The sequence below is a fragment of the Motacilla alba genome, chromosome 2 (genome assembly GCF_015832195.1).
Source record: "Motacilla alba alba isolate MOTALB_02 chromosome 2, Motacilla_alba_V1.0_pri, whole genome shotgun sequence".
Classification (NCBI taxonomy): Eukaryota; Metazoa; Chordata; class Aves; order Passeriformes; family Motacillidae; genus Motacilla; species Motacilla alba.
In genome coordinates this window covers 127,198,954-127,213,452 of record NC_052017.1, presented here as the reverse complement: position 1 = coordinate 127,213,452, position 14,499 = coordinate 127,198,954, and the positions used below count along the sequence as shown (strand labels likewise).

The 14,499-nt window shown below is 38.7% G+C and overlaps 1 protein-coding gene across 9 annotated transcripts in view; it reads left to right on the top strand.

The window, feature by feature from the left end:
• RUNX1T1 (RUNX1 partner transcriptional co-repressor 1) overlaps positions 1–14,499 on the top strand; it is a 115,938-nt gene that overhangs the window by 75,477 nt on the left and 25,962 nt on the right. For all 9 annotated transcript variants that reach the window (XM_038162446.1, XM_038162482.1, XM_038162517.1 and 6 more), the window contains 4 exons: positions 2,713–2,894; positions 10,557–10,807; positions 12,043–12,128; positions 12,756–12,957. In XM_038162446.1, coding sequence (XP_038018374.1) covers positions 2,713–2,894; positions 10,557–10,807; positions 12,043–12,128; positions 12,756–12,957 — 721 coding nt within the window. The remainder of the gene's footprint in view (positions 1–2,712; positions 2,895–10,556; positions 10,808–12,042; positions 12,129–12,755; positions 12,958–14,499) is intronic.

Genomic DNA, 14,499 nt, shown 5'->3' with positions numbered 1-14,499 from the left:
GATGGAGGAGGCTAAGATACTGCCTAATAGTTCCTATCTTGGAGAATATAAGGCCCAATCCAAAACAAAAGTGGAGCATGTTTCAGACACTGAAGTGTGACATTTTAGGGTGGTGTAAGCAGTAACGTCATGTTTGTTTGCAGTCAGAGTTTTTATGGTTGAAAATTGGTTTGTATCTCTCACTTGCAGGGGCACCTGAAGTCTGTCTACAGGCATCAGCAGCAATGTTCTGCTGCATGTGTTGAGATCTGCCTTTGCTATCGGAGCAGAACCTCTGCACAATCCTCTGTGTCCAAGGCCACATTGGTTTCAGAGTCCCTATGAGTACACTCAAGTTGCAATAGGGAGAATACTGATGTTTCATTCTGCATTCAAAATTAGTTCTCATTATCTTCCCAAAAGCTTGTTCTTGTGTGGGAGGGCCATGGTGACCAGAAGCAGTCTGCACATTTGACCTACCTATAGAGAGGTCCTGATTAATCTTCTCCCAACAAACAAATTATTTATTAATATATGGTTTGATAAAGATTGTTTAGAATAATGTTTTGAGCAGGTTGAAAATACTTGACCTGAACTATAAATTTTTAAATACTGCTTTTCTTGACTTCGAGTTAAGTATTTGTCCAGTTATTACTTTGTGCTATTACAAGCCCAAATTATAAGAGCTGTCAATCATAGTTTTCTATACTAACTTCTAAAAAATTAAGCAACTGAATATATCTGCTTTTAATAAACAAAAGCTATACATGCTTGTTCTGTGCAAAGAAAATGTTTTCAATCTGTTTAGATAAATTTATCTGCAAATGTTCATGTTTATGATTAAAGGGCAAGAATGAACATTTCTTTAGGAGAAGGTAAACAAGTAAAATAAATCACAGTTTTTGCTGAGCAGTTCAAAATTTGGTTTTCTCTAGGAGTATGCATTAAAAAGGTCCTTTTTTGTTTGTTTCTTCCTTCATTACTCACCTCCTAAGTAGGGCCTCCACATTTCTACCTCACAGGCCTGATGATGTGTGATGATACATCTTTTAAGTATGTACCACTAGTCAAATACTAGATCTGATTCTTTTATTACTTCCAGATATTTATTTGTGAACTTTTCAAACTATTTTCTGCCATGCAAGGCAATTGAAGTAGTTGGGTGTCTTGACTTGTATTCTGTGTGAACTTTTTAAAGAAACAGTGAAATTAAAAGAAGTGAAAAACCCTGCTCACAACACAGCAGTCAGTCTATCTCTTTGATAACCAAAAGAAAATAGATATTTGGTTCTTTCACAAAATATTTCTGTTCTGTGTAGGTCTGAAAAGACCTCCATATTCTGCAATCGTCTTTCCATCCTATGAATAACTGATAGCAATTTCTAATTTTTTCACCACTGTTAAAATTTTATATGTACTGACTATTCTGGCATTTTTTTGTGACAGAGTGGCTCTGGTTTTATGGTAACAACAAGTGCTGGAGCAGTTGTCATTGTTATAATGCTAAAAAAGTAATTTACCAAGATCCTGGGCTCAAAACTTTTCAGAACATCTGTTTTTTGTTTGGTTCCATGCACATTACTTATAGAACTTTTTTGACTTCAGAACTATTTTCCTGCTTAAAAAAGAAGAGGTTTTTGGTTTTGTTTGTTTGGGGTTTTTTAAAGTGAGAGTTATTTCAAAAGCAGAGGAAGCTACTGAAGTTCTTTGTGTTATCTTTAGTTACTAAAGGCTATAAAGTTTAATCCAACACTTGAAAACTCTGAGGTGAAAAATCATCGTGCAATAGTGATGGAACAAGAGAGGCCAAGGCACATCCCTTAATGGTACAAAAAATAATTAGGTAAAAATGAGTGGCCTTTCTTAGTATTGATGTTGGCATGTGCTGCAAAGAAAGGAAGATGTTTCCCAAGATGTGTTAACTATCTCTGCAGAGGGAAGGGACATATGGTACCACCTGTTCTGGCAAAACGTATGACTAAGTGTGACCCCAGTAGATGGGCCAAATGTGCTGTCCAGGGATCAACCAGCATTTTCAGTTCTCTTTGTCTGAGTCCTGGTAATCTCCAGGCCATGACCCAAGTCCCAGTGGGGCCATGAAAGAACAGTTAGAAATCCTTCAAGCTACATCTGGCTAGGAGGAGGATTGTAGCCCACTGGATGATTAACTGAAGCTCTGGAACATGAGACTTTGTTGTAATCTTTATCTTAATGTGCAACTGCAAGAGTAATGGGAAGGCTGAGGGCAATCCTATTCTCGATCCTGTTCTCCCCAAGGCCCTCAAATGATGGTGACTGAGGCTGCTCATAGAGTTCCAGATCCCCCAGTTTCAGACAATAATCTGAGTACTAACTGCAGTCTGAATGGGAAACAAAGGATTGTCACTTGTTGAAAACAGCTGCGCCATAGGAGATCAAATTTTAGACAGTTAGAAAGCAGAAGTCAGCTAAGACAATGCTTTTCCCCCTCTTTAAAGATGTGCCACTCAGACCTGGTTTTCTCACAGCATTTACTGTTTTTGGTAAACTCCCATCCTTCCATGCATATTTAGTACAGCTATAGCCCTTTTTGGAGGCTGCCTGCTTTCAGGCAGCTAACCGCAAACCCAGCTGGGAAATGATGGCAACAGTTTCAACTCAAAGCAGGCTTTCCTCTGATTTCTGATTTTTCTTCTTCATCTGTGTTGAAACTGCTTGCAAGCTGCCCTCTTAACACGTGATGCACTCTTGCAGGCCAATCTGCCCCTGCTGCAGCGGGAGCTGCTGCACTGTGCAAGGCTAGCCAAGCAGAACCCAGCCCAGTACCTCGCTCAGCACGAACAGCTGCTTCTGGATGCCAGCACCACCTCACCTGTTGACTCCTCAGAGCTGCTTCTCGATGTGAACGAAAACGGGAAGAGGCGAACTCCAGACAGGTGAGCAGCACCGCGCCTTTCCTGCCCTGCCCAGAGTGTCTGTGGGCCCGAGGTGCTGAGCTCCAGCAGCACTGGGGCAGTAACAGGGTGGGTGCTGGGGGGATACTCAGATGATGTTCCTTGGGTGCAGGTCCTTCAGATCCAACCTGACCACGAATGCTTGCAGAGATGGTGCATCCACCACCTCTCTGGGAAACCAGTATTTCACCACCTTCCATATTAAAAATTTCTTCCTAGTCTGAATCTACTCTCTTAAAAGCTTAAAATAATTCCCCATGCCCTTTTATAACAGGTCCTGCTTATGCATGTCTGCATATACATACTTACATGTGTATATATAGAGAGAGCTACGTACACAGATATATTCCTGAGTGTATAAATATAATACATGCACACACTGATTCAGTCACCTCAGGACACACTGTGGTCATATCCACACAGAAGTAATGGTCAGCCAGTACTGTAGTACTTTGTGCACAGTATTTCTGTCAGGAAGTGCCAAGCAGCAGATCATGCCAGCTCCATATGCAAGTCCTTTGCATCTGACGTTTTGTTGAACTCAACACGAAATGTGAGGAGAGTTGCTAGGCATTTATATTGGGAAGTACAAGGCAAACCTCAGAGCACACTCTGGGCTTTGACTCCTTCCGTTGTGCCATATTTCCATATCCATACATGGAATATGCATAAGGAGGGGAGGATTTCTCCTCCTTTCAAAGAGGAGAAATGTTCACTGCAATCTGTTTTGTTGTTGAGCTGAGGAGAGTCCATGCAGAAATGGGACAAGCGAATGCATGTGTGTGAAGTACAGTGGCTTTAGGGGTAGGGAACAGTTTTTATATTTTGGAATAAAGTTCTCTGTTTAGTGTTACAAGGAAATGACTCTTGTGGTTATTTACTTTTAACTGCCTTCCTATGCTAATGTTAGAAATTCAACTGGCATTTACAGTTTACCTTTGGGAAACTCAGGTATTGATTTATTTGCCATGGGTGTTCTAGTGGGGAAAACTTTTATTATGCTCTTCTGCCAAATACCACTACCTGTATGCCTGAGGTATGCAAGTATCCTAGTTATCTTTTAAATGAAAAAGATGATTTGCAAAGTCAAGAAGCCTTGTAACTTTGTACTGGTGACATTTTTGTGTTGGAACAGCCTTGAATGGCACAAAAATAAACAGAAAACAAAGTCTGAAAGCTCACAGTAAAACTTTAGACTTCTCATAGCCAGAAGTGAAGAGTAAAATTCAAAGTCACATAGCCATTAGATAGAAAAAGATGTGAAAGTATTTGAAATTAGTTTTCCTGAGATTGTGTTTCAGAAAAATCACAATGAACCAGCAAGAAAATTAAGGTATAAGCAGAAAAACTCCTTTTATATGTAGCTACCTTCTTTCCACCAGTTTTTCCAGTCAACTAGACCAAACTGAAGGAGTTATTTGGGTTAATACAAGCATGTTTCTGCACCTCAGAAAGATGATTACTTTTTGGACATTTTATGTGTATTCTCTTACTATGTGCAATGAAATAATTTTTCCAAAGCCGAAATTTAGCAGCTTGGGGTAGTTCTGTATATTCTCAGTCTTTGCAGAGCGGTGTAGCAAAACATCTGTTAAAAAGGCCTCTTAATATCTTGTGAATGACTTAAATGTCAGCATGCTGTACTCCAGTTTCAGTAGCAGACACCACATTTTTCCTACAAAGAGATACACAGACATGAAATTATCTCATAAGCCAGTGAGGTATTGCTTGACAGAATACAGACAAGAGGAGAGATGGGCCCTAATTCACTTTTTTTTCCCCTGTTAGTAGAGAGGAGTATTATTCATATTTCTCATAAAGCCACAAAGGAAAAATGCAAAAAAAGTCTTTCCTTTGCTTTCCATGCTTTGCATTTGGAATGATGCTCCCTCTCTTTGAGACCCTGTTTGATAGTGTTGAATTTTTGTTATTTTGTAGTAAGTACTGTCTCACCTGTGTTATCTTCAGTCCTGCTTGTGAGGGAGAAGATGGGTGATGCAAGTAGGGACTAGGACAAGAACTTTCTAATGAAAAAACCCTGTATTGGTTTTATAACAAGAAGGACATAAAATTAGCACATAAATGGACCAGCAGATCAGGAGAATATTGGATTTTAGAGTCAGCCTTCCTCTTTTAGGTAAAACGGAGGCCCAGACCTAGAGATATTTGGGTATGCTTTATGAATTTTCTTGTCAGCATTTCCTTTTAGTTAAAATATGTAGGTGCTCTTAAAATTCCTGAGTCTCTGTTTGCGAAGTCAAGTGCCTTTGGCTTCACAACTGAAGTCTCTCTTAGGCTGTGAACAACTTGGGGAGTAATGAAACTTTTGGGGTAAGGGGTAGACAGTTTATCTTCCATTTTTGTGGGTAAGAGCCTGTATTTGAATTCCCAGGGTCCAGGGAGGGTGTAGCATGTGGTATCCCATTGGCCTCACTCTCCAAGGTGCAGCAGCTTCTCTCAGTTGCAGTCTGAAATTCAGACTCCTTAGTTCTGGAGAAGTGGTGTTTCAGAAAAACCCATCCTTTCATTTTGACCCTACAACTGTTTGCTGTAGTGAAAAAGGCTCATGTGAAAAGAGACTGCCCAGTGAGCTCACTGGAATGGTACCTTGAGCTTAAAAAATGAGTTGGTTTTGTTCAGTGTCAAGCAACTCTGTCACTGGTTAGTCACATCTACTTCTCCATTGCCTATGACTATAATAAAAGCTATACAGAAAAAAATATGTGGTAGTGTTGGATGAGCCAAGTTCACTGGAGTTGTCTTGTGCACTCAAGAACATTTGTGCAACAGATTTAGTAAAAAGAACAAGATGCTTTTGGAAAGATTCTTAAATTTACTGAATTGGAGTCTGCATACCTTTTAATTTGGATAATGTAAGTAAATCAACCGCAAAAAACTGTCCTCAGAGGCAGAACATGCCTAGACTGAGTGAGTATTGAAACCAAATACTTGTCTGGCTTTATACTCATTACACTATTAATTATTTTAATTGTTTACAGAGGACCACAAGGAAACATCTGGAAATATATATACCTTAAATATACTAATAAAAATTCAGCAGAAGATAGCAGACATACTTTAAGGGAAGGGTTTACTGTGACTCCATGGCTAGTAAATGAAAAAAAATTGCTCAAAGGCCACATCTTTCCAGGAGAACTAAGTGCAGCTGGAGTAATTTTGATTGAAGATGCAGGCATGCATTGTATATAATGTATCTGTTACATTTATAATTATATTTATATTTTTAGTTTGGGCATGGGTAACTGTATACCATTAATTCCACTAGAGGAAGAGTACAGTACAGGAGTCGGCAAAGAAGGTGAAACAAGTGTTACATGTAACCACAGCTGCTTCATGATTTTTTTGTTGAAGAAAATCCACATACAGTATTTTTTCTGCTTATAATTTCAGAATCTTTTTTGCATATCCATTTTCCAATTCTTGTTATTTATCTGCATATCCAAGTCTACTGTATGTGAGCTTTTATAGAGCAATCTGACAGCCGAGCTTTGTGTTTTACTGAATGTTTTCTTGGTGCATATGGTCTGACATGGATGAGCAGCCACGGTGAGATTTTGGAGTCTATTAAACTAGCTCATTAAAAAGATCAATCTGTTTCTGTAATAACACTGGGAGCCATCAGTCACTGCAAGAGAGGAAAACTGACACCTGAGGAGACAACACATTTTGGTAATTTGTTCATGACATGTCATGAAAAAAAGTGTTCACTGTATTTTGTTTACAAGTTTTGGAGTTTATATTCTACTGTAATAAAGCTAAGGAACTTGGACCACAGTGAGTTTTTATTTTGGTGAATGAATGCTTAATTATAAATCACATGATTTTAAACACATTAACAAGAAAAAACTTTGTGCTAATTACTCATCCTTTTAGCTTGCTGGAAGGGGCTGATGGCATGTGAGCAGCATGTCATATAGTGAGTCTACATTTATGACAGTTCCCTATAAAGTGGATATAGGATAACAAGAAATTCTGTTAGAATAGCATCATTTTGAGTGAAAAGAAAACAAAAGTGGCCATGATTGTGTTGTGACTTTAGAAAGTGCTGCTGTGGTTGCAGTACACTTGGAACCAATGACACAAAATAGATGTCGAAGGTACTTGGGCACAGAGATAAACTTTGATAATACTGTTAGGTAAATCTTATTTGAAGAGGCTCCTCAGTATCTCAGTAAGGTGAAGGATGCTCACAGCTCTTACATCTGTGCTCCTTGTATGCCATGAGTAATTATGAGGAATTTTTAAAGAATTTTTGTAATATGAACTGCTAGCAAGGCAGAAAAGTAATTTTTTCTGTAACACAGTATTATAAACAGATCCTTTATTCCTGCAAAGCATTATCATTTGTTTGATTTATCAAACCTTTATTGGTGGAAGTCAGTTTAAATCAAAGCATCTTGCACAAATAGTGGATGAACAGCTTTGTCTTGTTCTTGTAAGCTGGCTTTAGAGTTCTTTGAAATTCGTGTAATACTCTTGATCAGGTGAAACCTAATTTTCTAGCCAAGGCAGTTTTGCTTGGTCAGATTTTCTACTCAGGAAATTAGCCATAAATTGCAATAATTTAAAACTGAAATCACAACCTAAAAACAACATAAATTCTATTAAAAGCATACAGGCTAAAAAGTAGTGTCTATTCTGTTATCTTTAATCTAGGTAAATCATGGCTTCAAGTAAAATGACCCCTTGTGTGTTTATAGCTGAAGGACTCCATCTTTGTCATGTTGCCAATTTTCCAAACAACAGTGTTGATTTATAGGCACATCAAGGAAAATGTGGCCAAGAGGAGTAAGAAAAAAAGTGTCAGTTATGTTTCCTACACATTCGCTGTTATTTCCTCTCTACAGCTTCTGGTTACTTTGCAAAATCAGATGAAAGCAGATTAAAATTGTGATGTTGTTATATTTGGAAATACTATTCACATGGGTGTGCCAGTTACTGGGAAACAGGAGGGCTTCCTCAGGCACCTGGGAAAATGGTATTGCCCCAAGGGGGTGAGACCTAAAAGAATGAGTAGGACTGAGATCAGAAACAGACTAGTGGGTCAAATTCGGAGCATCTGAATTATGGCACCCTTCAGTACCTTATCTTTTATCATTCTATTCAGGGTATTCAGATATAGTAAATTTGGCAGCATTTCCTGTTCTGATGAGGTTTTCTAAGTTGTTACCTTTTTATATATTTTTATGTGGTCAGAAACATAAAATGAGTTTATGTACAGTCTCACTCTGGTATTCTGGTAAGCTGTTTATTTGTTCAGTGCAGAAAATATAGCACCAAATTGTAGAATTAAATTTTTACAGCCAGAAAAGGCATGACAGCCGTTACCCAATATAATAGCAAAACCATCATTTCAGTAAATATGTTTTCAACAGTCATGTTAGTTTCTATGTTAGTCAGAGTTCAGTGGCTATGCTGGTGTGTTTTCCAAGCGCATTCCAGTTAAGGTAATTAAGTACAAAGCATTCTTAAAAACCACAGAAATACCTGTACATTAGGTGCAAATATATACATTTGTATGAAAATATATGATTTTAACATCAAGCTGTAGTGCAGAAAAGGAAAACTGGATTCCCACTTGTCCCAGTTTTATCTCAGTGATCAAGTCAATGAGTTATTTAATTGTTTGCTGTTTCTGTCTTTTACCCATCTAAGTTAGAGAACATTCTAACTGTAGTACTAAAGGACTTAGGTGAATTATTAGTTTGCCTTGTACAGACAGAAAAGTCAATTTCTTTTGCTTGCATAGTATTTTGACAACTGGAAGATTGGCACACTGAGTTTGAGTAAATATGTGCAAAGAAAACACACGCCAGCCACTAAATGCAAGCTTGTCTTGAAGAGCTGTCAGAAACATCACCACCCATTGGGAGTTATTGCAAGCAGGTACAACGTGCCAAAAGTAAAAAAAAATATATGATGGACCTCAGGTTTTCTTGGTTAGGAGTTTTCACAGCCATGCTGCATTTCTTATGGAACAAGGTACATGCTCCACTTTAGCAAAGTATGTCTTTTATATCTGCCCAAAATGAGAATAGATGTCCTGCTGTGCTGGTGAAAGATTCTTCCCTTTTTGCCAAATTACAGTTTAGTAAAATATATATATATACCTGCAGCTTCTCTGGCGTTAGTAATTTTGGTGACGTCTCTGAGAAATTGCTTCACTCCTTCTGAAAACAATGCAGCCCATCTTTTAATTTCCTGCTGCTATTTACAAGATCTTAGTTTGATTCTTTCTCTCAGAGGATATTGGCAATGGTTTGGTTTCATCCTTCCTCTCATTGGCCTTAAATGGGAACCTGTTGAGGAGTGACAATACACTGTTTCCCCACAGACAGTCCCTTGAGGGTGGTTGATTGGTTTCTGGGGGAAGGCTTGTTGTAGAGCAGTTGGTTTTAACAATAGGCAGACCTTTCTGTCAGTGTCAAAAAATTGTTATTACTAGGAATGATACATTATGCCATCTCTTTCTTCCAGAGGAGAAAGTTCTTTTATAAAAAAGCTGGAATATAATAGCAGTTTAATAAAAGTTTTTGGAGGGAGGAATGAAATCTCAGTTTGCAGTATTTATATCTAAGAAACTTTCTGATCAAAACTAATATTTTGTAGGTTTTCTTTATTCATGTGATTAAAAAACCCCCAAACATTTCAGTGAAATGAAACTTCCCAAAAAGGGTTGTGAACCTGTTGAAGTAACTGTAGGGTGGAGTTGTTTGTTTGGGGGTTTTGTTTGTTTTAGTTTTTTTCTTTTTTTTTGGTTTTGTTTTGTTTGTTTGTGGGTTTTTTGAAATATAATTTTAATGGAGAATTAGTTCAGGGTGAGTTCTTGGTTCTCAGAGGGAGGTTTCAAGTAGAGAGTTCTTTAGAAACAGCTGATTATGAATTTAATTGAAGAGTAACTAGAACATTAAAAAACCCCTGTCCTTCTCCTCAGTAGCTCTTCCAAGTTGCATGAGTATAAAACCCCTCCCTAAGAGTAATGGAGTGGGAAGTCCTGAACATTACTGAGGACTTGAGTCTTACCACATCTTCCTGCAACATTAATGATAGTCACAGCACCTTTGCCCAGATGGTTCAAAAATCTCTGAAGGATGCATTTCTTGTCTTTTAGAGTCAATTCTTCCACAAAGTCTCAGTGTGACACTGATCTTGATGGGAGCTCAGCACACTGACATTCACTATGGTATCCTCTTGAAAGCAAAACAATTTCTTGAACGGGTTTCTCCTAATCACTATAAGCTATAGCACTACTGAAGATAGGAATTTCTTGGTCCCTAGTTTCATGTATCAGTTGATGGTTTCACCTCTGCAATTGCATGTGTATCTGCCCCATCGGTCTGTGATCTCAGCGAAGGCTGCTTCCTCTCTCAGTCCCTCGTTAGGTGTCTCTGTCAGAAGCCTCACCCTGATAGTATTTCTCAAGTTACAGGGGTGGTTAGACAAGGTGAATGAGTCCTTTGTATGTTTTGAATCAGCAGTGTTATGAAATGTTCTGCAACACCACACATTTGGAGCAAAGTGAAGAACAATCTTTAGTTCCTGATGCTGCATGTGTAGGTGGGGGTGCATGTTCCCAACCTTTATTCACTAACTGAATTAAAGTTCCTTTGCTTTGTTTTTCAGAACCAAAGAAAATGGCTTTGACAGAGAGCCTTTGCACTCAGAGCATCCAAGCAAGCGGCCCTGCACTATTAGCCCAGGCCAGCGGTACAGTCCAAATAATGGCTTATCTTATCAGCCCAATGGTCTGCCTCATCCCACCCCACCTCCACCTCAGCATTATCGTTTGGATGATATGGCCATTGCCCACCACTACAGGGACTCATACAGACACCCCAATCACAGGGACCTCAGGGACAGAAACAGACCTATGGGTAAGGCACGTTGATTTTCTGCATTGTTTTTTAGGTTTCTATTTCCCGTGTAACTCTATTTTATGAGCCAGACTTTTTTATCTGCAGTTCAGATATAACCTTTATGGATGTTTGTCCATCCAGCTGCTTCTAATGACCTTATTTCAGATCTGTTTTGTAAAAGTGGATTGAATTGTGTCTCTAAGTAAGAGGGTCAGAAATGAGAGGAACCTGTGTTTTCAAAGCTGCATGGGTGACATGGACACTGAGGTGTATGGCCGGCAAAGATAGTTAGAGCCTTTTATTTTTCTTCTAATGTCAGATTTGTGATGATAGCAACATCAAATAGCTTGATTTCAGCTTAGAGCAGAAGAAAGTTGTTATCTTTCAGAGAAGTGTTTTGTGTGTGACGTAACCAGAGCATGGAGGATGTGAACAGCAGAAGCACTAGCCACACCCTGCGGAGCACGGTTTGGTTTAATGGGATGCCTGATGCTCTTGGATTTTGTTTCACATCTGCACTTACTGTTCTTCCTTGTTTAAACCAAATCTTCAGTATACGAGGAACACTTACAAATATTCAGCATCTGTATAGAGGAGGCTAAGCAAAGAACAAGTGTTGGTTCCCCTTGAGTGTTGATAATAAATACTGGCTTGGTTGTATCATGTTGTCAGCTGCTCTGATATATGTGCTACGTTTTAACCACATGTTGTTTAAACATCTGTGGAGGGATGAACCCTTAACAATGCTCTGTTGACATGGTAGTAATTACTGTATTTAGTGAAATAACACTGAGTTTATACTAATATTTTTTCAACTCTCTGAAGTACAGCTAGTATTATATGCACTGAGTTACCAAATAATTGCCTTGCTGACTTCAAGTAGTGCAAATGAAAAATTATATATTGTATTATGTTATATTTTTGTACATAATAATTGTACATAGTCAGAAAGAGCTGTGTCCATTTTTGAAAGGTCATTTTGCAATGTATAGAACTTACAGAATTGAAGATGTTAAATTGGACAAAACAGTTGCATCTTGTGTGAGGAAAAGTACTAAAGAGAACTTAGAGCAAAGTTTTTTTTGAAGCCTTTTTTTTTTTGCTTTTTGGGTATTTTTGTGGTGGCATTCCTGATGCTAGAATAGGTAATATATGATGGTTTTGTCTATAGGCTCCTTTTTTTTCTGTTTCCCCCCCCCCCCCCCCATAGAGGACTTCCAACGTTGTAAACATAATTTGCTCCTCTTTGGCAGGGTTGCATGGCACGCGTCAAGAAGAAATGATTGATCACAGGCTAACAGACAGAGAATGGGCAGAAGAGTGGAAACATCTTGACCATGTAAGGGCTAAATATCTATTTATGTGTAATTGTCTGAACAGAGGCCTTCTAAGATAGGAATTTAAAATTTTTCTTGTAAGACCTATCTGAATTCCAGGACAGGTTTTGAAAGCCTTGCTTATTAAATCAGAGGGCTTCATGCTCCCCATTAGATAGTTCATACCAGGCCTTGCTGATAAGTGTCTCCTGCATTATCCTAATTATTACAGTCTGCCAAAAGAGGAATGGACTTTCTCTACAAGTGCTGGATCTGGGGCTTGGATTTGTTCCTGAATTTATTCTTGTAAAATTTGTAGGCACCAGTTCTGGACCACATCTTGTGTCCTCTGTGGTGCCATGTAATACTAGTGGCAGGGGTACAGCCTGTTCAGTTGTTTTCTCCTAGTCTTTGCTCTTTTTTTCCTGTGAGTCCCTATCTGTATAGTTTAGGATCAACAGTTAAAAAGGAACAGATTGTCATTCTTAAAACAAGTCTAGAATTTTTCAGCTATAGTTGAGGTCAACAGAGAGGGACTCCATCATTATTGAAACCCATGCACTCAGTACATTGACATTTTCTTTATTATTTTGTCACTCTGAATAAAAAGTTCTTCTTTGTTTCTGTGCTCCATCCACTGCTGTGAACAGTTGTTGAACTGTATAATGGACATGGTGGAAAAAACCAGACGCTCTCTCACAGTCCTGCGGCGATGTCAGGAAGCAGACCGCGAGGAGCTGAATTACTGGATACGGCGGTACAGTGATGCGGAGGATTTAAAAAAAGGCGGAAACAGCAGCAGTAGTCATTCCAGACAGCAGAGTCCAGTGAATCCAGATCCAGTTTCATTAGGTACAGTATCCTCATTGAAAATCATGTGCTGATTCTCTTTAAGCTCACCTAAGTGATAGAAGATGTTTGCATTTGCTCTGATTCTTCTGTTATAGTGATGATTCCTCTCTGCTGACTACTCAATTCATAATAACTCTTATGCCCAAGCAGTGGTGTTTCTGTGTGAAAACCTTCTGCTTGAGGTTTTTTGGGTGATGCTTGGTAATTTACTTTCCATATAGCAAAGTCTGGGAGGGTGGGGTGAGAGGACAGACTGTCATGTAGGGGTAGAGTGGTGCGATGTGCACTGACTCTCTGTCCCTTTTGACTCCTCTTTCCTGATTGTTTAAAAAATATGTAGGTGCTCCTGGATTGTTTGCAATTTGAAATAGAGGGCTTTCACCTTCTTAAATCAAATTACTTGACTTGGAAGTTGTCTTTCTAAGGAAATGGAGTTATAAAGATATAGGCACTTCTTAGGTGTACTTGGTTTCTGTTTAAGAAAGGAACCAGATCTGGAATGCTCACAGTCATGCACGTGTGATCCTCCTAGGTCTGTGTCCATCACTGCAGCTTGTGCAGGTGTGTCTGAGGACTGTTTGTTGTGTAGTTCATGGAGCTGTGCAGGCCTTGGCTCAGGCAGGAGAGCTTGAGCTGGGTGGGCTGCAGCCGCATTACAAGGACCAGACAGCTGGGCTCTCCCCCTGCAGACCTTCACAGTCACTCTCACACAGTACCTCAAACAACTACTCCAAGAGGAGTCTGCTATATAACAACAAGCTTTTAATTTAGAAGCTTTCTGTGAGTTACTAGTGTTTTGGCCTTTTTCTGCCCCATCTTCTCATTTTTGTGGCATATATGGTAAAGCAACATCTCAGTGATACCTTTTTTATTTTTCTTGCTCTTTTAAAGACATCAGGAGACTATGCTTGCTTGTCTGATATTGTCTTATTAAAAAAAATTGTCTGTATCCAATGCCATCTACTCAAAATCATCATAAACTGCGTTCATTAGTAGAATTACATAATAGAATTAGTAAAATGTGTGTTAATTTGCAATTATATTTTAACTGCGTTTTCCTTCTGCCTTTAAGAATAACTTACTAAGTAAAAAAAATTATTTAATTGAAAATAGAAAAACAGAAAGATAAATCTAATCCCATCTCCATCATTCTCTTAGTAAATTACTAGTAATATAGTGATAGTAATATTTAGTGCCTCTTGATAACAAACAAGTCTTTTTTTTTTTTGTGTGTGTGTGTTTGTCAAATTACCTGAGTCAATAGCTCTATAAATGTGCTCCAATCAGTGGAAGGAAGGGTTATGGAAATGCTTCCATAGTTCACTAATAAGTCTAGTCCCTAGAGGAGCCCTTCTCAGAAAGTATTCAGGTAATGGCTTGTATGAACAGTGCTAAATGTAATGTAAAGAAAGACTCATAAATACAGCATCTGAAACGTCAATCACATCTGCAACTTCAGGAAGAACACTTGTGAATAGATCTAAAGCAGTGGCTCACTTCTCTAGTGAAGCTGTGATGCAAAAACAGACACGCTGTGGTGCT